At 35.7% G+C, this 25928-nt stretch overlaps 1 protein-coding gene across 3 annotated transcripts; it reads right to left on the bottom strand.

Annotated features, from left to right (window-relative positions):
• LOC121328187 (interleukin-5 receptor subunit alpha-like) lies at positions 1-14846 on the bottom strand. 3 transcript variants are annotated; one of them, XM_041272747.1, is made up of 12 exons: positions 14803-14846; positions 13741-13803; positions 12452-12534; positions 11026-11174; positions 9615-9750; positions 7950-8070; positions 4537-4715; positions 4086-4234; positions 3410-3548; positions 2768-2867; positions 2402-2483; positions 1-1332 (listed from the first exon to the last, which is right to left on the bottom strand). In XM_041272747.1, exons 3-12 carry the CDS (start codon positions 12525-12527, stop codon positions 1252-1254), a joined length of 1212 nt encoding a protein of 403 aa, XP_041128681.1. In that variant the 5' UTR covers positions 12528-12534; positions 13741-13803; positions 14803-14846; the 3' UTR covers positions 1-1251. The 3 variants fall into 3 exon arrangements, with proteins under 3 accessions (XP_041128681.1, XP_041128682.1, XP_041128683.1); XM_041272748.1 differs by lacking the exon at positions 14803-14846 and adding an exon at positions 13903-14022; XM_041272749.1 differs by lacking the exon at positions 14803-14846 and having other exon boundaries at positions 11026-11171; positions 13741-13895.
• Between the last annotated feature and the right edge of the window lie 11082 nt (positions 14847-25928).

The following is a 25928-nucleotide window of genomic DNA, read 5'->3' as shown; positions in this document are numbered from 1 at the left end:
GGGGAATGTAACCGCATCCCTGCCAATTTATAAAGGGCAGAGCTTTGCTTTGCTTTGCTCTGCCACACCCCCCATCTATGCAATAGGGTCAAAACAGGTCAACCCCAGACATGTGCAACTTACAGTAACAAACAACAGTCAGGCATCGAAAATCACAGACACTTTCAAGACACACCTGTTTCCACTGGAACAAGAAGCTGAGAGCTATGTAGACTTTATTTAAGAGGACATGTGCTCTGCTGTCTGAACTCTGTTTTCCAATACATTCTTTGAATCTAACCGCAGATAACAATGTCATGTGGTGCTACGTGCATGGGTAGTCAATTTAAAAGACAAAGGTTTACATATTCTTGCACAAATACTGTACAGTGTAAATGTTTACTGGCGATTTAAGTCATACAGTCTTCAAACACAAACCACTGAAAACACTGTTCTTCTCTCACTGGCCAGCTATGATTAGGGTTCCAAGAAATCAAGATATTAAAACTCATAACTGGGGGAAAATATGTGAGTCCTTCCATTTTGCCTTGCACTATAAAATTAAAACATACTAATATGTGTAAGGCATAGCAGTAGAAATTTGGAATTTGCAGAGGAAATTAAAATTTACAGTGAGGGGACATAAATAATAGCTGCACAAGTCTAGTGGTAGTTTTAAACCACTTCACTTCAGCATTAGGAGTCTGCTCAGAAGCAAATTCAGTGGTGAAAATAACCCTGCTAAATAATAATCTTAGCAGAAACAATGACAGAGAACAATAGAGAACACACAGATGAAACACGACATATGAAAATGTATATAAAAATAATAAACATGTCTTACTGTTTCTCACCTGTAGCTTTAGAAAAAGAAAATAATGTAATGTAGCCACCCAATAGCAATCTAACCTAGCTACAGGAAAATGGATATAAACATCCTATAAAATGGTAGGTTTGCAACTGGTTGACATTAACATAAGCAAAAAGAGCGTCTGATTCTTGAATGCTAGACCAGACACTTTATGATGACATTGTATACATTCGGTCACTCATTGCAGAGTAAATAACCGATTAATAATATTCTAGTTATTTATACAAGTACTGAATAAACAAACTGCAGAAGAACAAAATCTCTCTCGCTCTCGCCCGCGCGCGTTAGTCTGCCTAGTTCTAAAGCATGGTGGAAGCTGAACTGCTGTAGCTAATTATTAAAATAGTTAGTAATCAGTTCATCAGTTACTTTTCTTCTTCACTTTATAAATATAGGCATCTTCACAATGTATCACTTTCTTCATTTTCTTCAATTTTAATAATGTTCTCAATATCGGTTGGGTGTCCCCTTGGATTGAAAGGCTATAAAGGCAGAAAAGGATTATTTGACAACTTCAAGTTTAATGTTTCAATTAAATATGCATTAATATTGTATTATTAATTGCATCTGAATCTTTTTTTTTTTCCACTGTGACGTCCTGCACCTCTAATATATTCTATTGCGCAGCACACTGCGTATCATATAAAAACAACACTGTTCGTTATTGCCACATCCACCCATGACATAAATACTGTCTCTCATGGTTTTTAATGTCATTTCCAATATATTTTATAGGCATATTTAGCATATTTAGGGCTATCAGGATTGTTGTTTTTGGTATTCCATTTGAAAATAAATCGAGAACAGTCTGCAGGGCAATTTCCAATCTTCCGGAGTTGTCAAGTTCTTTTTGCCTCAGTAAGCTGTTTCCGAAATAACTGTGACAACAAAACTGTCTATTAAAAAAAAGTTGTGGCCAATCACATATTCTATTTTGGTGGGCTCCAAAATCCACCAACAATAAAATGAACAAGAGTAGATAAAGTGAACATTGTTGACACCGTAAGTATTATCTGCTGTATTTTGTTTTATTTCATGTTGGTTGTTGTTGAAAATGTAACCTCAAACAAGTATGTTTGAACCACAAAAGGCAATTTTTTCGAGCAGAAAAAAATTATATTTCTGCAAGACTTCTGCATTCCACACACAACCACAAGCCTCTAGGATGAGGTTTTAAAATCAGATTGCGTTTTGCATTGCATTGTATGTCCGGAGCTTGAGTGAGGAAGCTTGTGCCTGCAGAAGTTCAGAAGTCTAAATGATGGAATAATGAAAAGAAAAATCTCCTGTGAATCCCCTTTTATGAATAGCATTATCTGTTTGGTGCATGTGTCTGTTTTCACAGTACACTGCATTACTAATACTGTAAACAAGTGTTGTTGTAATATTAAAGAGATTTGTTAAAGAAATACGGTGAAACCACTTTATTAAGGTCAGTCAAAGGACCAACACCACAGGCGAGTGGGTTTACTACTGAAGGTACATAGAATTTCTAGCACTAACTTAATACAAAAGGATCTAGGTTATTTAAAGTTTAACAGTTCTCCTTACCTGGATAATGTCTTCTTTTTCCAACCACTGCTTCGTTTTATTGGTAGGGCTAGGAATTGGCGGGAAAAGTTTTCGCAAAACCCTAAAACAGGACATGCATGCATTATTATGATGCATTAACACTAGAACAGGAATATGGGTTAATATTTACTTTTAGATTATATTTTGCTTGTGTTTAAAAATGTTTTGCTGTGAAAATGTAGCTGTTCTGTTAATTTCTGCTGGTATTCTTTTTAAGTTGAGGAAACATTGTCATATAAATTGTGTGGATTGAGTTTATCTCAGGTTTCTTTTTCCTTACAAAATGGTTGTCCTTAACTTTCTCAATTCGGTGAAGTAAAACAAAATGAAAAATGCACAACTTACTTTGGTCCTTTCCACTTGAACACAGTAAGAAAGAAAGCAGACACAATCACAGCTATGACAACTAACAATACTGTGGGATTAGGAGATGTGCCATTTATCACTAGAAAAGGAAACATAAACATACATAAAAAGACAATTTCAGGAAATTAGCGATGCAATATTCCTTATTGACCAAAAACTAACTGTTTTGTCACTTTGGCTGGGAATATCTCTAATGAAAGTTTGTCACGATAAATTACCAGTGATTTTGCAGTTTAACTTACTTTCCCCAGTAGAATTTTGCTATTGCTAAAACAGACGTCATCTTAAGCATTAAACATAACTAATGTTTTTTTTAACTTTCAAATTAAGCCTTATGTTCTATGTACAGGATTATATTTTTACACTGGATTAGATGTACTGTAATTGTGACAAATCAGTTAATGTTCTCATACATGATTTATTTACAGTGCTTTACAATGGTTTATGGTTTTATAATGCCTTAAAATACATGTTATTGCTTTACTACTGTATGTCTTTCTGTGCTTTAAGATGTTTCCCATGGAATCTCAAAGAGACCAGGATTGGATGGGTATGAACATCTCAGTGCATGTTGCTAATTTCAAACCAGATGTAACATTTATTGGTAAACAAACAACTCACTAATGGTTTTACTCCAGTCACTCCAAAATAGGTTTTCTCTACAAGATGATGATCTCTTTGCTCGTATTTGTAAAGAATAGCTCTTAGTTGGGTCAAAAGTTGTTATAGAACAATTAATGTCCTTAATGATTTTCAATGGCTAAAGCAAAAAAGAAAGAGACATTAGTCAAAAGTCCAGCAGCTGGATTTATTAATCATTTAATTCTGCAGGATATTCTTCAATCCCAAAAAATATTTTGAGAGCTTTAAATATATATATATATATATATATATATATATATATATATATATATATATATATTATTTATGGCTTCATATTTCTATTTAAATCTAAAGCACACTATTAAAACTAAAAAAGCAAGGTATTATTGTAACATTGTAAGTAGGCTCTCTATATACATCCACAGCATTCTATTTACATGAGTGTCTTTTTGCATTTCCTGTGAGAGATCAGACCGCTCACCTGACACAGGCCTTACCTCACAGGATCCATAAGAAGCCACGATCAACTTGTTCAAGGCTGCACACTTAAAATCACAACATATCCCTTGTTTTTAGTTTTGTTTACATGTTTAGTGTGTCATTACTGTATCTGAATTATATTTCTAAAAAACTTGATTAGCACTTCTATGTCAGCAAGTAAGTTGGCCCCTCCTGTCCTTTGCAAATACATTACCTCAAAGAATCGTTCGTTTTCACTTAGCTTTACTTCATAAATAAAGCATTTTTTTGTGTTGGTAAGTAATGAATATGGCTGATCCCATACAATGTGTAAACCATCTGTTTTTTTTGCTATTGTGATATTTTCTGGCGGGTTGAGCTTCTCTGAAAAACAAAAGTTTCTTTTAATACTCTTCATAACAAAAATCTGGTTACAGTCATTTTGGTGTGTCGGGTATAGAAGGCTTGGGCCAAACAATGAACACAAAAAGTATTTAGCACACAATGTTATAAAAAAATGTTATATAAAATTGCACGATTGCTGTGAATACCAAGCTCCTCGTTTGTTAGCAATGTTGCTGCCGGCATATTTGTGTGGAATAGATATGCAGGAATCAAAAGGGTTTTTTGTAAAAGTAAATTAGAAATGTTCTAAACACCTTTACCTGGAAACACATTTTTCTTACCTATTTTATATGGCTCAAATCTGAATCTGGGAGCAGAATAGAAGTCTACTCCTGACACGTTGATAAGTAGGTAAAGTCTTTTATCAAGAAAATCCGTCCCTTTTTTGCTATGGCATCCAGTAATTTTCCTCTGATCATTTCTAATAAATTGATGACATGAAAAATGTCTATTTCTTTGCCTAAAGAGAAAGTATGTGACAGTTCATTATTTGTGAAATCTAATACATTATTGTATCAGCTCCCTGTTAAATGAAGCACTGAGTTAGGCAGTAGATTAGGAGTGGGCAGATCAACCTAATTTTTTGGTATTTCTATCCTAAATAGAGATCCAGCTATTGAGCTGATTGAATTACAAAATTATATACAGTACATTTCAGGCCCGGTGCGTGAGGGATGCGAATGCAAGCCTGTCAGTCAAAACACACATTAGCAAATCGGAGCTTAATATTACATATCTGTAGGCGGGACTCGGTGTGAAAGCTCAGACGATGTTGAGTATTAGTACAAAAAAAATAATAATAATCCAACAACGGATTATTCCGTTTACTAATAATATGAGGATGTTCACTGTGTGTGTAAAGCATTCTTTCACAGCTGCTGTTCATTCATCACCAACAAAGAGAAAATATTAAATGTGATCTTAAATATTTCTGAACAAAATAATTTTTTTAAAACCCGTCAACTTTTTTTATGCAAATTCCATGATAACACTCCCACCTCCTTTTTCATAACAGACTTGTCTGGAGGAAAAAAAGTCTGCATGCGGCTGCGGCTGGAAAATAAAAGCTTTGTTCAATCAGCTGTCAAATATGCTGCCAAAGGAAAAATCGATTTGTGTGAAGCGCAGAGAACAGAAAAGGCAGCTGCAGCTTTCAGAAAAGAAGCTGAAAATGCTAAGCAAGTATACACTAAATGGTTTCAAAGTGGCCAGACAATGACATTGTCAGAAGCAGATGGAAGTATTAGGCCTAATGCTAGTGGAGAACTGCCAGCTTCCTCGCACGAAACATCACCTGCAAAGCCAGTACAGGAGAGACAGGAATTGGACACTGACTCTGATTCTGAAAATGTACAGCAACAAACACAAGGTATTGAATCATGTTGCAGTAGTGTAAACCCAGTCTGCCTCCTTTATGTGATTTTTACGATCCAGCTTCTGGCCTGAAGTTTGTACCAGTACGTTGCAGTACGTATAAGGTTGTTTTCGCATATGATGCATCTGTACACCCATGGTATGTGTTTAAATTGTTCCCACATTATTAGGCTTCCAAGGTGGCTTGGGAAGTTTTATTTTTATTGTCCAGAGTATCTCTCCAACCTCCTGACCCTCTATGGCCCTGCACGCAAGCTGAGGTCCTCTGACTGATCTGCTTGTTATACTCAAGCAAAAGTGCACCACACTCGGAGAGCGCTCTTTTAGCTTCATGGCCCCGGCTCTCTGGAACTCTCTCCCAGCTTTAGTGTGTGCAGCTCCCACAGTCGCTCGCTTCAAATCAACTCTCAAAACCCACTTGTTCTCTCTTGCTTTTATTGGTCTTTAAGCCTGATATCTGTTATTAGCAGTTGTCTAAATTGCTATTTCAGGTTTTTCACTCTATCTTATTTCATATGATTCTGTATGACACACGCATCCACAATGTTTAGAATTCACATCCTAGCCCTGTGTTTAATGTGTAATACTGTATTTAATGTATTTGCATTGTTTTTTTTTTCACTGTTTGTATTTAATGTACTATGCGCTGTACTTCACTGTGTTTAATGTATTATGCATTATTCCTCACTATCTTGTAAAGCGCTTTGTGATGGTGATCCACTATGAAAGGCGCTATATAAAATAAAGATTGATTGATATGTGCTCCATAGTAACCATTAACCTATCTGCACTTTGTAAGGAGTTATAAGCTAGTTTTACATTTGACAGAAGATTTTGAAAGGTTTTTAAAGAATGTGACAACCGGCCATCTTGCTTTACGCACAAACATCATTTTTGAAAAATTAAATTGCATTGACACAGGCTTGTCAACTTTGGAATTAATCAACTAAACCATATTCAGCTGAAGCGGTTTTGAATTTAAGAACAAAACATAGGTCTGGCCACCATCTTGGTTTACGAAAGATCATCATTTTGCCATATTTGAATTCCATTGTCCCCAGAATGATGCCTACCCAGTTAGGAGCTAGCTGGTTAAACAGTTTGCTAACAGAAGCAGTTTGACATTTGGGGCACGTTTTGGCGAATTTGGTGGCAGCCATTTTGATAGTAAAATTTATCGCAGCAACTTCTGCTTCACTAACTTGAAGGGGGTTTGGTTGCTGATGACATGTGAAGTTTCAGATCAGTAAGTTCACTGATTCCCAAGAAGAAGATTTTGAAAATGTGTCAGGCCGCCATCTTGGTTGACACAGGAGCGCAAATTGTTTTGCATCTGAACTGTAATCTACCCAGGATGATACCTACCAAGTATCAGGTTGATTGGTTACACCGTGTGCGAACAGGAGCAGTTTGAAATTTTGGAAGGAAAAACGACAGTAATAATAAAAAATAAATCAATAAAAAATAAATAAATAAACAAAATCTTTACAATAACAATAGGCTCTCCAAGCCAGCTTGGAGGCCTAATAATTGGTATTGTATCAATACCATAACTAGGATATTGTGCACCCCTGGATGAGATATATAATTAGGGCTTTGGTTTTTCAGTGTTTATTAAATACATTTTTTGGTGTTTATTTTCAGCTGTTTTAGAGTTTTATGTAGATGCCATGAAATCCTTTTTTTTTTTTTTTCCAGGGCTTTTGCTTTTTATATACTGTATGAGATTATTTTTTTCAGTTACTTCCAAAATACTTGTCATTTTTTTTCTGGCACAACATGTATAGTAACTCGACAGTACCATACTGTCACACTGCCTTCTTTCCTTTGCTGTCTTCCACAACTAAATCCTTATGGTCACAAGCATATTCTTCTGGGGTTTTCATGTCTTAGCATTTAAAAAATTTCCGTTCATAATTTGTAATTGTTTTAAGTCTCGCAAGCAACAACAATGCTGCGTATCTAATTTTAATCTTGTTTTAAATCTCATAAGCGTGTGCAATCTTCCCTGTCTGCAGACTCACACACTCTCCAATAGAAATGTAGGAATTTGCTGCCACTCAGTAGTTGTGGTGGGTTTAAAGTATTCAGAATGAATCAATACTAGATACAAGTCAGGAAGGAGGGACATTGCACAGCTAACTGTATTGGGAAGGGGGTGAAGTCAACATGAATCGAGTAACCATTTCCAGTGTTTTTCTTTTCCTGTGGTTATTAGATATATATCGATTCAAGTTTGTTTGTTTGTTTGTTTTGGGGGTTGTATTTGTGATTATTGGTTAAAACCAAACATCAAAAGCCCTATATGTAATATACTTACCCAAAATAAACCGAGTACTGTGCATCATCTGGCACTTCCTTTGCTGTTTCCCACGTACAGTTTACATGGTCAAAGTTGTACAAAATGCAGGACACATTCTGTAATGCTTGTTCAGTTATGCCTGAGGAGATAAACCAAAATCAGACAGTCGTGATGATGTCTTTCAAGAAATAAAAGTAGTTAAGTAGCTATTTTATTCAAAAGATACTTATCTACATGTTCAGAATATTACAATATTTATTATTCTTTTACTGTAAGGGGATTTTAGAAATTACCTTAATTTCTGTCCCCTCAAACTGTGGTACAAGGAATCATGACTTCAAGAGAAACTTTCCTTGCAATCATTCATGTCTTTGACACACACACACACATATATATATATATATATATATATATATATTATATATATATTATGATATATATATATATATTTAATAGCATACAGTAACCAGTGCACTCATGTACAGAGGGTCTGCATAACAATCAGACAGTACATGAACGTTTTCAATTATTTGAATAAAATCAGATTATAAACGTCTAGGCTAGGAGTGTACGATAAATTGGTGAGTGGTACATGATCAAAACAGTTATCATGGTCACCATATAGTGTGACAGACCAGAACAACCTTAATGGACTCAGAGTATTGGTATATAGAGTGAGTGAACAGCAGAATTGAATGCAGAAAACAAGCTTACATTTCACAAATCAGCCACCAACACTTGCACTGTGTTTTTAAAACTAAATTACATTTTCTTTGAAACAACCACTAACATCACTTTTTTTTTTTAGGCTGACAACAACGATAACTATCTTGAGTCCTGTGAAGGTGACAATTTTGCAATATATTCTACAGCATGATAACTTCTGAGTATATACAGATCCATGCAGCTAGTAGTGCAACCCTAACTCCTAGTTCATTTTTTAAAACAGATTAAATATGGTATTTTCTGTTTGATATATTTATATTAGAATTACTTCGATTTTAAGATGGTATATACCCTTAGCTAAAACTGCAATTGTAACATACTCTTTCCAGAAGCTGAGTGGCACACAGTTTAGTTCTGCCTCTTTTTAAGTACAGTAGAATCTGGGTCATTCTCCAATAAATATGTCCAGTGTAATATATCTAGTCTAACCATCTACCAAACTAAATCAGTTAGGTGAAATAAGATAAATTACAACAGACAAAATTGTCCAAGAGGCTATATTCCTATTGTAAAATCTGTATTTTATGGTACAATACATCCAGTACTAGAAGGGGAATTAAACAGTGAGATAATTCTGAACTGTTACTCAAAAATGTATTTGCATCTACTTCTGTTTGAAGACAAAATGTGGTTCTTATTTAAAATAATCAAATTGTTTGCACATATATTAATCACTATTTTGATACCCCTACAGCAAAGAATTACCCATATTTCTATAATACCACATTCTCAGCATGGTTACAATTTCATAAAACGTGTTTCTCTCTGAAGTGACACAGAAACTCTAAATGTCGTTTGAGAATAGGAATTGAATATTAGCTTATACAGTACAATGTGTACAGTACTAGAGGAACTAAATCCATTCATAGAACAGCTATGAATATAAATGTATGCCAAATCGAAGTACCTTAGCTGATTAAATTAAATGGGAAGTGATTAGCACTACAAAAGCTCTACCTTTTGAAAGCGGAAAAGTCTTCACGGTCCAATTGCTTTCAACTTTTCTATTACCAGAAAACACAATAGTTTTAACTTTTGCAAAAACTCCTCTGGATACAAATCTTTTAAAATGAGCAACTTTCATCTCCTGTTCCTGTTAAGACAAACAATGTTGCAATTGATTAAAAACATCCATATCTTACAGAAGAAAAAAAAAGTAAATTATTTAGTACCATCAGCTAATCAGTTTACAGTTCTAGAGGGGATCGGACGATATATGCCCACTGCTGGCACTATTAAGAGAAACTTTAACAACTCTGACAAATAAAAAGTAATTTGTTTAATAAAGTTTCAAATCTATCTTCCTAAAACCTTCCTCAGCAGAAGGGTACATGAGGAAACATACGTTCAAGGTAAATCTAGGTTTTAAAGTGATGTTTTAAAGAAAATAATGAGAAAAAAAAAATCTAATAACAATAGTGCCCTCTGGAATAAGGCTCTACTGTGTGGTAGCTGACTTTGAATTTCATTAGTGCTCTCGCTTTCGGCTCAGGACTCCATTATTCCAGTCGTGGTCAACTACCAAGCAGTAGAGCATTCATCGATGGGCACTATCACTTAAATAAAGGAGAATAGTATCTGTGATAGAGTAGTTTTGTATGTGAACATGAAGTATAATTGATTAATGAAAAAAAAGTGTAGATGTGGTAACATGTAAAGAGTCAAGTGAGTGTGGTTGGAATCGCCTTTCCTGAAGTTGCAAATCTTAGCTGAAAGCCCATATTGGCCTTTGCGCTCCAACATGAAAATTGACTGGGGATAGTCTGCCTCATTGCTCTTCAGTGACTCCTTCTAGTCAGACGAGTCCAGACAGAAACTTCCCAGACTGCAGCCTTGCATCTTGGGTTCAGTAGTTTGGAAACATTCACTGAATAGGTTTGGTGGATGAAAAGAATCGACTGGCTTGACAGCGGGAACTGAGGCAGACCGGGGATCTTAACTGATGAGGTGACTTAGGAATCTGAGTAAGACTGCTTAAACAAATTAGGAAAAACAGAACCACTGGCATTATGACCACTGCCGGAGAGGGCGGTCTTTCTCATTGGCACATTAGCACTGCAGTGAAGAGAAGGTCAAATTGCCTGTGTTAGTGACTTACTGTATGTGCTTTGTGGATGAATACAATAATCAAGCCAGTAGTGCTGTATATCTAGTGCCGTTAAAAACTTCTCCATTTCCACAGAAATAAAACCCTGATATGGGATTGCTATGAAACTCTGTTGTCTTTTTCAGATACTTTTATCACATATCAATGGTGGCAGGTCACATGCCCTCTAAGCCTAAAAGTTTGTTACTGATGTGTGGGGAACATTATCATTAGTTCATGTATACCTATAAGACATTCAGTGAACTAATATAGAGCACTTACCTTACAGTCTTCATTGCCTAGATCCCCAATGCACACCTTGTAATGTACAGCATAATCCTTATTATACGAAAGGTTCGAATTCCAAGTGAAGTTAAAAACTCCTAAACGTATTTCTGTATTAATAAAGTCTGTAGGTGGGGGGATTTCTACTGTAACAGGTACAAAACAGAAAGTCTCAGATCATTTAAAGTACATTTTATATTCTGACAGCCTGTTGTTATTTTTCATTGCACATCACGATTACAGTGTCTTTATTTTACTTTATATTACTTTATATTTATAACTTTATTTTATCTGTTTGCTGCAGTGTACAATGTACCACCTGAAGAACACAAGACAACTCACTTAGCGCCCCTTTTTTTGTTTGAGTGACTAATTGTTATTTCTATTTATTTTTCACCCAATTTGGAATGTCCAATTATGTTTATTCTGCTCACCACAGCAAGTCCCCACACAGCTCCTGAGGGTGTATGAGCGTCCTCTGATCTCACAGGCCTAAAGCCAGAATTACTTTTACAGCGAGCAATACAGGGCAGAGGTAGGCGGGCTACCAATCCCGAAGAGAGGTGATCAGCCCTGCCTCTTATCCACTCTCAATGTGCTCGGTGTCTGGCCAGTAGGGTTCGCTGTTGCCCGACAAAGAGAAGGAATCCCTGCGGTCAGAGCTAATGTGACGCCCCCTTCGGAGTTCCCCAGAAAGTTCGACCTCTTTGCACAGCCTGGACACAAACTGGGTTAGGATCGTTTTTATTTTTAATGGTAGTGAAAACTGTTGAAAATAAATAAATAGTGAGCTGGCCCTGTGGTGCTTGCAGGGCACTCAGATTAACATTCAGGCTAAAAACATTCAGCAACAAAGGTAGCATTTGTAATTAATGTTCGTTGGATCAAAAAGGGGACATTATACATGGCTGGCATAGATTCACTTGTAAAATATACAGACATTGTGCAACTTATCAAGCCAACGCTTGGAATTTTGATAATGGCCATGGGAAACCCAAACTTGTTTTTTTTAGTGTGCATTTCCAGTGACTCATTGTCAAATCAGACATGCTGTACATAATCAAAACTTTATCCTGACTCTGTTTATTCATGTGCATGTCCATTGAGACTCATGTTTGGTTTACAATATTTTGTTGACTCTTGCACCTCATGAGAATGTTTCATTTGACCTGGATTTTTCCAGTAATTTTATTACCTTTTAATTTGAGAATAAGAAACTGAAAAGACAATTACATTTTGAGTTACAAATCAAATAATTGTACTATACTTTACATTATTACAATACCAGTAAACTCTGAACAGTGAATTAAACAAATGAACTCATCATGTACTTGCAGTTTATTACCTCTGAACTGCTGCATGCAAGAGTATTAACATAATTTCCCCAAGTAATGAAGGGTTAATGATTTAAAAGCATACCTACCAATTTGTTCACTGTCTGGTATAGCTTCAGAATATACCAGGTGAAAAAAAATAATCAAGGCAATTGAAGAAGGCATTTTGTCACTGTTGAGGTAACATAAAAACACATCCACTTTATTTTCAATACAGTACTGCTGAGTATCTTATGGGTGCAAGTACCTTTTTTTTTTTTTTTTTTTAAACATTTCCTGGTTCTGGGTTTTCTTGCCCCAATATGCACTTGTAATATTTTTTTTTTTTCCCTAACTCTGCCTGGCTTTGAGCTTGACTTCCTCATTCCTCTCAAATAATGAAACTGTGTTCTTTTCCTTCTTTCTCTGTCTATATAAATGCAGAGTAGGTTGAACGGAAAATTATAATAGCTCAATACTGGAGTCCATTAACATGCAGATTGATTACAAACAGTAGAAAATAGCTTAGCAAGGGAAATGTAAAAAATAAATAAATACATACTTTATGACGTTAAGTTATTTACTCTCCTTAAAAGAAGCAGTCTAGATAAATATCTGCTATGAAGTATATCTTATTAAATAGTAAATAGTTATTCTAGCATCTGTGAACCTGCTACAATGTGTACTGTATATTTACTATTTAATTTGCATGTGACTCCCTGTCACTTCTGTGCTGAATAGATACAAAACAGAGTTCGACCTGTCTGTCCCATTCATAACAGAACACAGAAATATATTTCAGGCAACGCAACACTAATAGTCGCCAATAACAGAGTGCTTACAATGATTACCAGTAGATTCAAATACATCCTTAGGGACTGAATATCTTTTATCTGACTCTCCAGGACTTGAAGTACTTTTTAGTGCTCCTATAAATACCCCAAAACTAAGTAAAAACTTTAACAATCCAATTACACATCAAAATAACTTGTAAAACTGAAGTCATACATCTGTAGCATTATACAATATTTGTATGATTAATTTTAAATTGTAGTATTACTGTTTTTGTTAACATTTTATTCAACAAGCACCAATGCTTTTGTCGCCACTTAATACTGTATAGCAAGTATCATACATAAGTGTCATCATCACACACAAAGTAATCAGCCATTGATTTTTTTTTTCATATGATGTTTTGTCTTTATCATTGTTGTTCGAGTTCTCCATTACTGTGACTTTTTTGTATCTTTTTCTTCCTCAATATGTGAAAACTATTAAGAATTAGAATTAATGGCCATTCTATGTAAAGTCAAAATGGTTACATAGGGCAAATAAATACTTATATTGTATCGTGTAAATCTCAGAATAATTGTAATAGATTAAAGAAAAGATAACTTACCATAGGTATAAATAACAGAAGACTTTACATTGATGAAACTTGAAAACTTTCCATCTGAATGTGCTGTCAAAATAAAGTAAAAAAAACAGAGCATTTATATATTGCTATTTATAAGTTTACTTTAAAAAAAAAAAATCTACAACAACTTGTATTCATACACACAGTTGTGGTAACAATCAAACGTCTCTGTTCTACAGGAGATAAGCAGCCTGTGCAGTTACTTCTTCGTATGTGAGGAAGTTTCTTTCTATGTATTAAGGTCTGTCAAACTGAAACAGGAACTACTTTTTTTTTTTTTTTGAAGGCTGCATTATTTTTACTGTTTTTTGTCAAAAGAAATTTCCAATTTTGTTAGTTATGTAAAAGAAAAATCTTAACACTTGTTAAGCTCAAATTGGTATACTTATACAGTATTACCAGTTTGTGTTTATCTAAATAGATAGTGTACATAAAGATAAACTAGAAATGAACGCAAGGGACATAATGTAAGAGAAATGGCAACTAGAAGCAAAAGGTTAAACATGAATCTTAATGGCTGTCTGAAAACGTGGTATCAGAAGATGTACCAAATTTGAAAACAATAATTAAGGTCTAAGCAGCAGTCACATTTCTTTCTATAGTGACAGGTAAGCACTTAGATTTTAACCTTAGGTATTTCACAGCCATGATTTTTACATTTGTCACATTCAACACATTCATACAGAAACTGTGAATCCCCATCTAACTTAGGACATTTCTTGATTTGCAGTGTGCAGTTTCCCTGTCTAATAGATATTTGCATAACTAAAATTTCCAGAATGTTCTGGCTGGCTCCAGGGATCAGCTCATTTTGCCTCAGCTGCGATGCTGTCAGCTGGGATCAACCCAGTGCGGTCTCCCCAGGGCATCAGCATGACAACCGTCTGGATTGAACTAAGTAGGGTACATCTCTGGGGTCTTCAAGTGGGCACCTTCCATCCTCTGTGTTTCGTTGACTAGCCCACGACACCTCAAGAGGGCTCAACAGTGTGTTCCAGCATCACCCCCCTCCATCCCACACTCAGCTCTGCCCAGCTTACTTACCTGACATCAGCGTAGCTTTCTTTCTATTGTGCTTGAGATCCCCATCCAGAATCTTTCCGTCTCAACCACAGCCAGTTGCTGCTCCTTTCTGCTGCTTCAGATAAGTTCTTCACTGTGCGACACAACTCTTGGCCACTGAACCTGACGTCTCTGAGAAACCGGGTTGCAGTGTGTGCCACAAATCCTCGACAACCCACCTCCACCAGGTAAACTCATACATGTTTGTGACACTGATAAAACAACACTTTCCTTTATCCTTCATTAGTACTGTACAAATCAGCAGTAACATCATCGTTGCTTTGGCTTATTTTTATCATTTTACTTGTTTTCTTTTACCATATACTATGGAATGCTATTTCATTTGTATGTAACGTGTTAAATGTAATATACAAATGAAAATGGTTACCATGGATTGATTAAGAAAAGTTAAACAAACAAAGTTGGTTTTAAAAAGAATGTCATGTTTGTTTGAAATGCATCTTATAACATCAGAAAGCTGGGGGCATTAAGACCTTGGGAGGAGACTGGAGTCAGAAGTAACTCCAGTGTAGTTTAAAGGAAAGCTAAGAGGAGTTGTGAGCGTGAGAAAGAACGATGGGGGCATGGGAAGGACTTGCTAAGTGCGTGAGAGTTTGCTGATTACGTAGAAAAGAAAGTAAGGAGAACTAAATGAATTGCGTGTGTGTGTGGAACCTGGGAAAACACGAGCAGTCCCTGTTTAGACAAGGACACTGTCCTGTTTAGTTAGACCCAAGAAAGGGCTAGACTTTTCTTTTGTTCTTGTTTGCACAAACTGTGCGTCTGTTTTGACTTCAAATAAAGTCACGCCACGGTGTGTTTTCTTTCAAAGTACTGTTTCCTTAGAATTATTGTTACACACACTACAAGGACATTATCCTTAAGACAACAGCAACTTCATTACACAGGGCACACATATTTTCTAATACCTGGTCCAATGCATGTATGTATTTATTTATTTATGTACGTATTTGTGAAGTAATCCAGCACTGACACAGTGTGAATTGGTTGTGTCAGTTGCTGATAGCACTTGGAAAGTACCTCTCCAGAGACTGCAAAGTTTGCGTTTCAAACACGTAGTTCTAAAAACACACAATTGTGTTAACTAACTGAAAAAATCTATTTAACTGTATAATTATATATATAATTATATATATATATATATATATATATATATATATATATATATATATATATATATATATATATATATATATATATATATATATATATATAAATTTCTGTGATAGACCAGCCTGGACTGATCTCAACACCGTGTGCCCAGTTTTTTTGTTTGTTTTTTAAATCAAAACAAAACTTAGAAAACCATTTAATTGTTTAGCTGTGTGTGTGTGTGTGTGTATGTATATATATATAAAATCTCGAAAGCAATGTGAACTGACTGTCAGAAAGACATTATTATCCATAAACTTTAAAATATAGTACTACAACTACTAAAACTAAATACTACTACGACTATAATTAATAATATTATCTTTCTTGGCTGTAGGACACATGTTAATTCTGAAAAAGAATACCCCTACCACACCTTACCATTAAGCAGGAATTTTCCCAAAACATAGAAGCTTCCTTTAAAAAAAAAAAAAAAAAAAAAAAAAAAAAAGCTTTATTAACACAAATTATTTACATTGAATAGCATGAGACAAAGATAAAATAGAACACATTTACAATGGTTAGTTGCCACAATAAAAATAATTTCAGGGGAAAAGTAGTCATACATAACTATAAAGAAAAGTGGTGTTTTTTTTTTGTTGTTTTTTTTTTTTTTTTAAATAAAGTAGATGTTTTACTTGCTTAATTTAGTAATTGCATAGATATAATGTGTCTATTGTGTCAAAAATATGAAGGCTTATGTTTAGACCATTTACATTTATGTGTGTAGAACTACCCTAACAGAATAATAAATAATGTAATTGACTTTTGTTCTGGAAGCTTGGCTAAAGTAACACATTTATATCTTTGATATCCAAAAGAAAGAACTCAGCAATGTTTTTAAAAATAAAAAAGAGATGCACCAGTCCGAAACATGTTAACTATCTTGCTTGAGACAAATACATGTATTGTTGACTCCAGTTCAGAGGAACAAAAACAACAATTATCCAGACTACCAGTAAATGTAGCGTTGTACTTGAGGGGTTACATATGTGTAACATGGAGTTCTTTAATCTTCCATGTTAAAGGAAAGCGGTACAGGGTACACAGGTAAGTCCCCAGTTGATATTACCAAAATGACTAGACCAGTAGCTAATGCAAGGGGTTCTAGAGGACTTTTGAGAAATACATATCTTCCTTTGTATGTTTATTATCACATCTCCAATCCAAAACACGTATACCATTTATAACTAAAAGAGGGGATTGCTTTACTTAGCCTGTCTAGGAAATAATAACTTTTGAGTTGATGTAACAAGGTATATGGCACTGAGTTACAAATCAGATGTAATCCTTTGTAGTAATTAGAAAGTTGCATTTCCCTATAAGATCTTGACAAAGGTTTCCTATCTTGTCCAGCAAATCCAGCACAAAAACTAACATTATCGAGCCATCATTTATGAAATAACGATTTACGTTTAGATGTAATATACTGATTGTTCCAAATAATTGTTTTATGTGGAGAGAAGTTGTGACAACAGCAAAGTTTCCAGGCAAGTAAAGCTTGTTTGTGGAAGTCGGGTAACTTCACAATTAGTTTGGTGGGGTTAAAATGATAAGATAACAGAAATTCGTGGAACAAAGATTGGGTATAGCAAACCAGACAGAGTTTTGTTGTTGTAAGTGACTCTGCAGCTGATGCATAGTTCACACACCCTAGTCTGAAATTGAAAATTACAACAACTGCAGGTGAGCTGGTAACCAGCATTTACAGTGTTGCATTTCTAGAGGCAAATTCATCTACTTTAACATAAGCACTTAAAAATCAAATTTTGATATGTTGTAAACAAAAATTACCCTTTACAATGACTACAGTATGGACTTAATGCACTGAAGCAGGTGCTATGTGGGTGTGTCCACTTTGGGCAGGTGGTTTACAGTGAGAGGTGGTGTCTTTGGAGGCACCACTAGTGTGAACAGGGTCTTATTCTACAACCAAGTCAGCAATTTGCTATCTTAACAAAACGATGCAGCACACATACATTTTTTTTTATTTAAATGATGATGTTATTTTAATATCTTCTTTTTTTAAACTATTAAAACTTATTATAGTTTTAAGCTATTCACCAAGATTTACCCGTAACTAATGGAGTTTAACCATATAATACACAACAGTAATTCTTTAGTTTTAACTTGGAGGGATGCAATCTCAAACGCTGCCTTGGGGGCTAGTTAACGGTCGGCGTCGTCCCTTACCCCTTCTCCACTGGCACATCCGACCCACGACGTCTCGGTGCAGTACGAGTACGGGTGGTTCTCCACTGGCTATTTGTCAAGCAGAGCTAAAACCAAACGTTGAACCTCCAGCCTCACAACATCTGAATCCAGGTGCGAGTCAAGCCGAGCCAGAGGCGGGGTTAAGGATTTTCATCATTACATTGCATCAGTCAGTACACTCCACGAAGAAAAGCAATTAACATGGCAGGCAGCAAGCGTGATGAGAGAAAAGTACAGCGTTGGATGCTGAGGAAGTGCAGGCTCGAGTTTCTCTGTGGGCAGATAGAAGTGCTCAGAAAGATTTGGAGTCATGAGTCAGAAATGAGAAAGTTTATGCCCGAATTTCAGACGATCTGAAGCAAATGGCCATAAACCGTGAGTGCGGTTCACTTATCTCACAATTTTTTTTTATCCTTGACCTTTATTATGTTAATATAAAGAAAAACAAAAGTGAAAATAAAAGCATTCTAAACTTATTTATAAAAATAGTCAAACAAAATACTGTCAGCTGTACCATACATACAAGTACGATTCTTGTTGTGCTTGCGCAGCTTTTTTTAATTGATTTTTTTAAACACCCAAACAAAAAACAAAACATGATCACTTTTTGGCAAATCATATTATTAAAACCCTTTTTTCCCCCTTCAGCATTCGATATAATCAGTACAATTTGTATATTATAAAGACATTCCTAAATATATTTGCAAAATATAGTAATACAAGATACAGCTGTACCGTTGGTCTATAATTTTTTAACGTCATTTGGCAAACTGAATGAATTAATAACAATTGTCTGTTATTGCGTGTGACGTCAGTAGCACGGCTCTGCTGTGCAGTGGAAAAACAACCTAGGCTCGTCTTAACCGCACGGTGAAGGCTTGGTAGAGCCCCAGTGCGGCTCGATTGTACATTGGAAAAGAGGCATAAGAGAACATCCAAATAACCACGTAGGTAAAACTGAGGATGTAAAACAGCAGGCAGCTCTGGGTAGTTTTTCTTTATGAACCACAGGTATGTAACGACTTCAGCTTTCATGAGAATGAAAAATGTGTCTTAATTGTTGCCACAATTGAATTCAACTCTCCAGAAAAATGGTTTCCAACTAAATTAAATTTGTGCGCCCAGCATTTAATTTGTAGAAGGTGGGGCTCTTTTAAAAACATTGAGAACAGTGATGCATGTTGTTATATTCGCACAGTCACTGACAATAATAATAATAATCTTTATATAGCGACTTTCATAGAGGACCACCATCACAAAGCGCTTTACAAGATACGAGACTAGGGTATGTAAACCATGCAGCAGCTGCAGAGTCACTTACAACAATGCCTCACCCCAAAGACGGAGCACAAGGAGGTTAAGTGACTTGCTCAGGGTCACACAGTGAGTCAATAACTGAGCTGGGATTTCAACCGGGTACCTGCTGGTTACAAGCACGTTTTTTTAATTAAAAAAAAAAAAGTTTTTCTCTCCGACTAAAGAGTAATAGTAAAATTGCTGATATATTACCTGCTTGGAAAAAATGGCCATACTTGTTACAGATACTCGCTTGGGCTCTGACACAGACACAGCTTTAATATTTATGCTTTTGAAGAGCTTGTACATTGTGATTTTTTTTATTTGTAATGAAATTGTATTTGTGTTACTTTTTCAGTTACTAAGGTCATTTCTCCTTTCATATAATAATGTGTAAATAGTAATTAGAACTGTTTTGAGACTATTAACTTGATCAACACTTGAGGAAATTATGTAACTGCATTTTGCATTGCCATTTCAGCCTCCCCATTGCGGGAAGTGATAAATGTGATGAAGGATGGGTGTCTTATCTCACACCTCAGTTGGTTTTCAGTTTTCATCAACCATGATAAAGCAGACAATTCAAAATCAGTATTTACACTTCGTTATCATTTAACACTGCTTGTTGAAATAAAGTCTATCCTCACCCTTTTTTGTAAATAACTCTTTGTGACAGAAGAGGGAGCTACAGTAAACAACCCAGGTTTTAGGAGCAAACTGACTTGTTAGCTTTCTTGCTGTTAATTTCCCATTTTGGTCTACACATTATCTTCAAAGAGCACATGAGGTCCCTCTGGTGGCAAAGTGCCTCAATAACTGGCTTCTTATGTCAGTTTGGTAATTGCAGCATGTGGTTGGTTAATAAGCAATGCCGTAGAATGTCAGCAAATCCAAGAAGCTGGGAATTAGTTTTATTCTCTGTAAGTGCTTGCATCTCTATTCTCAACTAGTCAAGAGGGAAATTTGAAATGTATTCTCCAGTATGCCTTTTTCAAGTACAATTGAGTATTATAATTTATTCCAGGACAATAATCTTATTCAGATTGGTTTCCTACTTTCTGAATAATAATGCATACCAATGTCCTTGAATTTGAATTGTCAACTTATTTTCACTGCAGCTTTTATTTTGTTTTAATTTTGGGATGTGATTTTGTTTTATTACATACAACACATTTAACAACATGTAGCCCTTTAATACATGTGTTTTGTGTTGAAATGCACTCCATGTTTTAATGCATGTGGTTTTGTGTTGAAATACACTCCATGTTTTGTTCTAAATGTCGTGGATCCTCAGAACCCTGGCTTTGCAACTAGCGTGCTAAGGGTGGCTTCCGAGTCAACCCAGGCATAGAAGTGAGTTTCTCCCTCAATTTTCTAGCCCTAGCTACCTGTTACCGGGGGCCTGAATAGTAACGCACAGGGCAGCCTCGGCTTAGCCTTGTAGCATTCCGATTGTGCAGCAGTCTTTCCCTTATCATAACCCTGGTTCCCTGAAATGGAAATGTAACCAATAACCTTCAAGGTCACTGCATCCATGATTGATTGTGTGCAGCCCTTTTATGCACGCGGGGGCAGGCATGATTGTGTCACAGAGGCTCTGCGAGCAGCTTTGATATATTTATTTAGGTTTCGGGTCTTAAAGAGATTAAAGCCCATTCAGTAATTGATACATTTCTATTTCAGGGAAACAGAGTTATGATAGTAACCTAACATTTGTTCATATATTGAACATAGACTTGAGTTTGATTGATGTTAATGTAAATTGTCTTGAAAAAAACATTTAAAAATGCATGTGATGATTCTAGAATTAGATTAAGTAAGTATACCTATATGTCTCGAGATATGTTCACTGGAATTCAAGCAGTTAAAGTTAATTCTGAAGATTGATTAATTGCCTTAGACCTCACCATGGACACAAGATTAAAAAATACATTCCATATCTTTATTGACATATGCTTGCAATAATGCCCTCCACATTGGAAATTACTAGAGAAACAGAACAGTTTTACCTTTGGCTAATGTCCTATGTTTGGGGCATTATTGCTTATATAATTACAATATATAACTCTCTGTATGTACACTTTACAGGCATCATTAAATATTTTATATGAGCAATAATCCCCCAAAACATTCATAAGAGGGCAGTATAATTTATGAAAAGAAATGTAGGAGTAATCAGCAGTGTTGACTGCAGCCAGGATTAGGGTTTTCTGTTTATAAATACATATAGATTAATAGATGGGCTTCAGTGAGTTACAGGAAAATAATTCCATCTAGGGTTTCTGTGATGTCATAAATGATGAGACTTGTAACTTGCTCAAGAGGCCCATCTATTACTTTTTATAATACATGGATACCCTTGTGATGCTAATATTAAATAAGACAAGGTTCAGCAGTACAGTTTTTTTTAACATTAACATTTCTGTACGTGGGTGTTGTGGAGTGATTGAAAGTGAGATATGTTGTGTTTGAATGGAAAGTGATGGTCTCGGAGTCGAATGAGTCAAAGCTCAAGCATAAGTTTCCTGTAGAGGAAACGATCAGGCAAACAGCTAAGCCATAGTACCTTTTGGGTTTTCAGGAGAACAACACAGGTTCACCCTCTCCAGCCTCTACACAGCCCCTGACCACACCTTGCACACATGTCTAAATACCTGTCTGCTAATTACAGGCAGGTGATCTGGCTCAATAAAACAATTAAATAATTACCCTGTGGCTGTTCAAAGCAGCCACAAAACACACATAACGTTGTGGCACTGTTCACAAAACCCATTGTTAACCATACTGTAAACACTGGAAAATCTCCATCTTAATAAAAAAACAACAACTTTATCTGGGCTCCACGACGACTAAAAATTACATCAAAATCGCTAGCACTGTGAAGTTGCCCTTGCTGTCACATGTGCCTTCAGATGAAACCGTTGTTTGGGACGCTAGGTTGCCACGGCAACATAAACATACATAGCGACGCTAAAAAAGGAATACATATCTGATTGGGCATGCCTACATTCTTCGCTGTGACGTTTTGGATTATGACACTGAGGCGTTCACTGATTTGCTACTGCGCCAGACAGTGTGCCTTTTGGGAGGAATGCGGGTTTACGTAGGTAGGGAAATTGATTTAAATTAATTATTGTCAGGATTTATTTATTTATTTATTAATTTTTTTACTTAAGTGTCATGAACTGTATTATAACCTACTGTTAAGTAACAAGTTCAGTAAATACTCAAGTATTTGTAAATACATGTACATACAATTTTGATTTGTTTTTTTTAATTGATATTAGTCGTTTTTTTCCCCTGCATGATTTTAGTTATAAACTGCTATTTTAATAGCGTAACATGAATATTTCTATATAAATAATCATTGTAAAGAGGCATATTGTGTTTAACTCTTCTGGGCATAGAGGAAGTATATACCCGCTGTTTTTAAACATAATTTCCCTGGACAAAGCAGGCATGTTAGCATACCGAAACTTTCTTTTGATAAAACAAACAAACAAAAAACTACTTATTTATTGTAATTCAATGTGTTTAATTGTTTGAAAATGTGGCCATAAGAGCATTATGTGTGTGTTGTATTGTTACTAGCAATTACTGTACTTTCTGTGGTTCTTATTACTGTATATAGTTTTACTATCTTCATTAAAAACAAGCATGCACACTATCACTAACCAGTAAAACGCGACACTCCCCCATAGAATGTCTATATAGATAGATTGCAGTGTTGAGTAAACTGAGCAGGGGACGATCTTGTAAGACACCGTTATGTTAGTAAACAGTCTGTCCCTGGTTGAAAAGGTCGATCTCACTTAGATTGCTGCAAAGCAGACATGTTTTGTTTACATAGCAACAAATTATTCTTTCAAAGAGGGAAAATGCTTGGAAACGGCGGGGAACCGGTAAGTCCGTTTTTTTTTTTATTATTAATTCAGTACTGCTGGTAAGTTGGTGTGCAATTACGTCTTCGAATTGTTATCACCGAGAGGTTAAGAGAAATGAAACCATCACTTAACGATAAAATGTGTGTTCTGTAGATTATAGTACGCCGGTGAAAAAAAAAAAATCATATTGTACTGCAGTATTTTCTAATTAATATAAAAAAATAATAAATAAAAATAAAACATTTGTATGCAGATAGTAATTTAGTAGTTGCATTTATGATTTTAAAGTTCAATAATGCCATTGTAATAGTTCCAACGCGTTATTTAGCTAGAGAAGATATATTCATAAATATAACGAGTTTCCGGTGGGGGGCGGGTTATAAAATATTTTTTAAAGTGTTAGCTGAAATGTATCAGTGTGCTAGCATTAAGGTGATTGTTTGTGTTCTGTTGCTAAAACTTCTGAAGCTGCAGACAAGTTAAAACGTGAATTGACGTTGGGTTGAAGGGGGGCTTTAGCTGCTATGCCAACGTGTAACTGTTTCGTGGTGAGGTGAAGATCATTCATTCCTTCCTTAATGTTGAGCTGTTTAAGCTCTGGACAACGCAAAGGTGCAGAAATCCTTAGAGGGGCATAAGGTAGTTACAATGAGCTATGTTTTTGTTACATTTATTTCAGTGAGCGTGCAATTGCTATTTTAATTGTATTTTTTTTATCTTAATACTAAAATAGTATTTTACTAATGTACAATCGAATTTGTGTAGTATGAAACTGGTGATGAAAAACTAGTGTTGAAAAGACACTACCTTCAGAAAGGTGTAAAACTGAGCTGTGGATTAATTCCGCTGATCACAGGATCTTCCAAAAAAACATAGAAGACGTGTTTCTCATACTTCCTGGTTCTTATGCTTCAGCTTCAGTGAATCTTTTTTGTTCCTGTTAGATTCAAAATTATCCCCTCCAGATAATCCGCTCAAAAATGGTCATATATAGTAAAGGTGCATCTGCATGTATTTTCCATATAGGTCACACCTTGCATATTTAACAATTAAAAATAACTTGCATGAATTTGCTAAAAACTTTGGTTACAAGAAGTTATTGCTCAGTGGTTTAAATTATGAAATGTTAATGGCTGTTAAGTGTTAGAATGTTGAGCTGTATGCAGCATTTCATTTTAAGTATTGCAATGTGCAAGCAACCAGCCTGAAGTTAAAGGGTCTTACAGTCTGAGTGAGCTGAGCTTCCTGATTGGTTTGGGAACATTCTGGGGATTTGTAATGAGCATCAAAGCAGACAGGTCAGATTGCAAACTCTGCAACTGGATATGATAGCACTGACATCCCAGTCACAATAATGTGATGTTTATAGGTCTGTCTAAAGCACAGCCTAAATCGCTATCAATCTGTCTTTTTTCTATTGCATTGAGATTGAAAATTTGCAGAGGACCAACAATGCCCAGGGAACTCAAATTCAGCATCTGTTGGAAAGAAAAGAGGATGTGACTGGCAAGAACGAGCAATTGTGCAAAGAGCTGACAGATTGACAAATTGGCTGAAACAAAAAGGCGGTTGTAAACACTGCAGATAAGGAAATTGAAGAGACAAAGGTGCAGTACATAGATACAGGGAACTGGAGTTTCCAAGTTTACAATATTTTACACTAAATAAACTGTACTGTTACACTTAGACACTAGCAGAAGGTTTTACACTCTTTAATTAATACCAATCTTGATTTCCAAATTCACAGTCAAAGGACCATCTCTCTCTCTCTCTCTCTCTCTCTCTCTCTCTCTCTCTCTCTCTCTCTCTCTCTCTCTCTCTCTCTCTCTCTCTCATCCACACACAGAAAAGATGTTACACAGTCTTGCTTTGTTCCCTGTTTTGTAAAGTGCTTACAGGTGCCATAGACCTGAGAGATAACGTACCTGTGCATCTCTTTTAAAGAACAAGGTGACAGGACTTTTACAAAAATAGAACTTACAAAGTGTGTTTCAAGCTCTTTTTCAGAAATGGCCACTCCGTGTGTCACACTCAGTGTAAGATTATGCCCACATTATCATAACGGTAGCACACGCAGTAACGTCCCATGATGTCGTCATTGCTAGGTACTACACCATGCCTTGTCTTTTTTTCTCGTTCATATATATATATATAAATATTAAGACTCCCATACTGTACTATTATCTCCTGCAGAGATGTAGTGGAAGTGCCTGTCATATTTCACACTAGCACATACATCGATAGGAGGGACATTCTTCTACACACGTTTTTGATAGTATCCCAATCCGGGGATACGCAGTATGGAGGCATAGGATGATCCATCTGGCGATGTGTCTTACTTCCATTTTTATATAAATCTAGAAAAAAATTATTTTGATGAATCTGGGAATGCTGTTGTATATGGTGCCTGTCTGTCTACACATATGTGCATACATGTACACATCATGGTGCTCCACTTTGTCATGATCTTGATAGCTCTCATTTAGCATTAAGTCTGCTGTGTGGTGTAACTATTACTATGTATATTACCAGCAATCAGTA

This window comes from Polyodon spathula, chromosome 15 (genome assembly GCF_017654505.1).
Source record: "Polyodon spathula isolate WHYD16114869_AA chromosome 15, ASM1765450v1, whole genome shotgun sequence".
NCBI classification, from domain to species: Eukaryota; Metazoa; Chordata; class Actinopteri; order Acipenseriformes; family Polyodontidae; genus Polyodon; species Polyodon spathula.
Note: the sequence above shows the minus strand (reverse complement) of the source record. Positions and strands in the feature narration are given on the sequence as shown.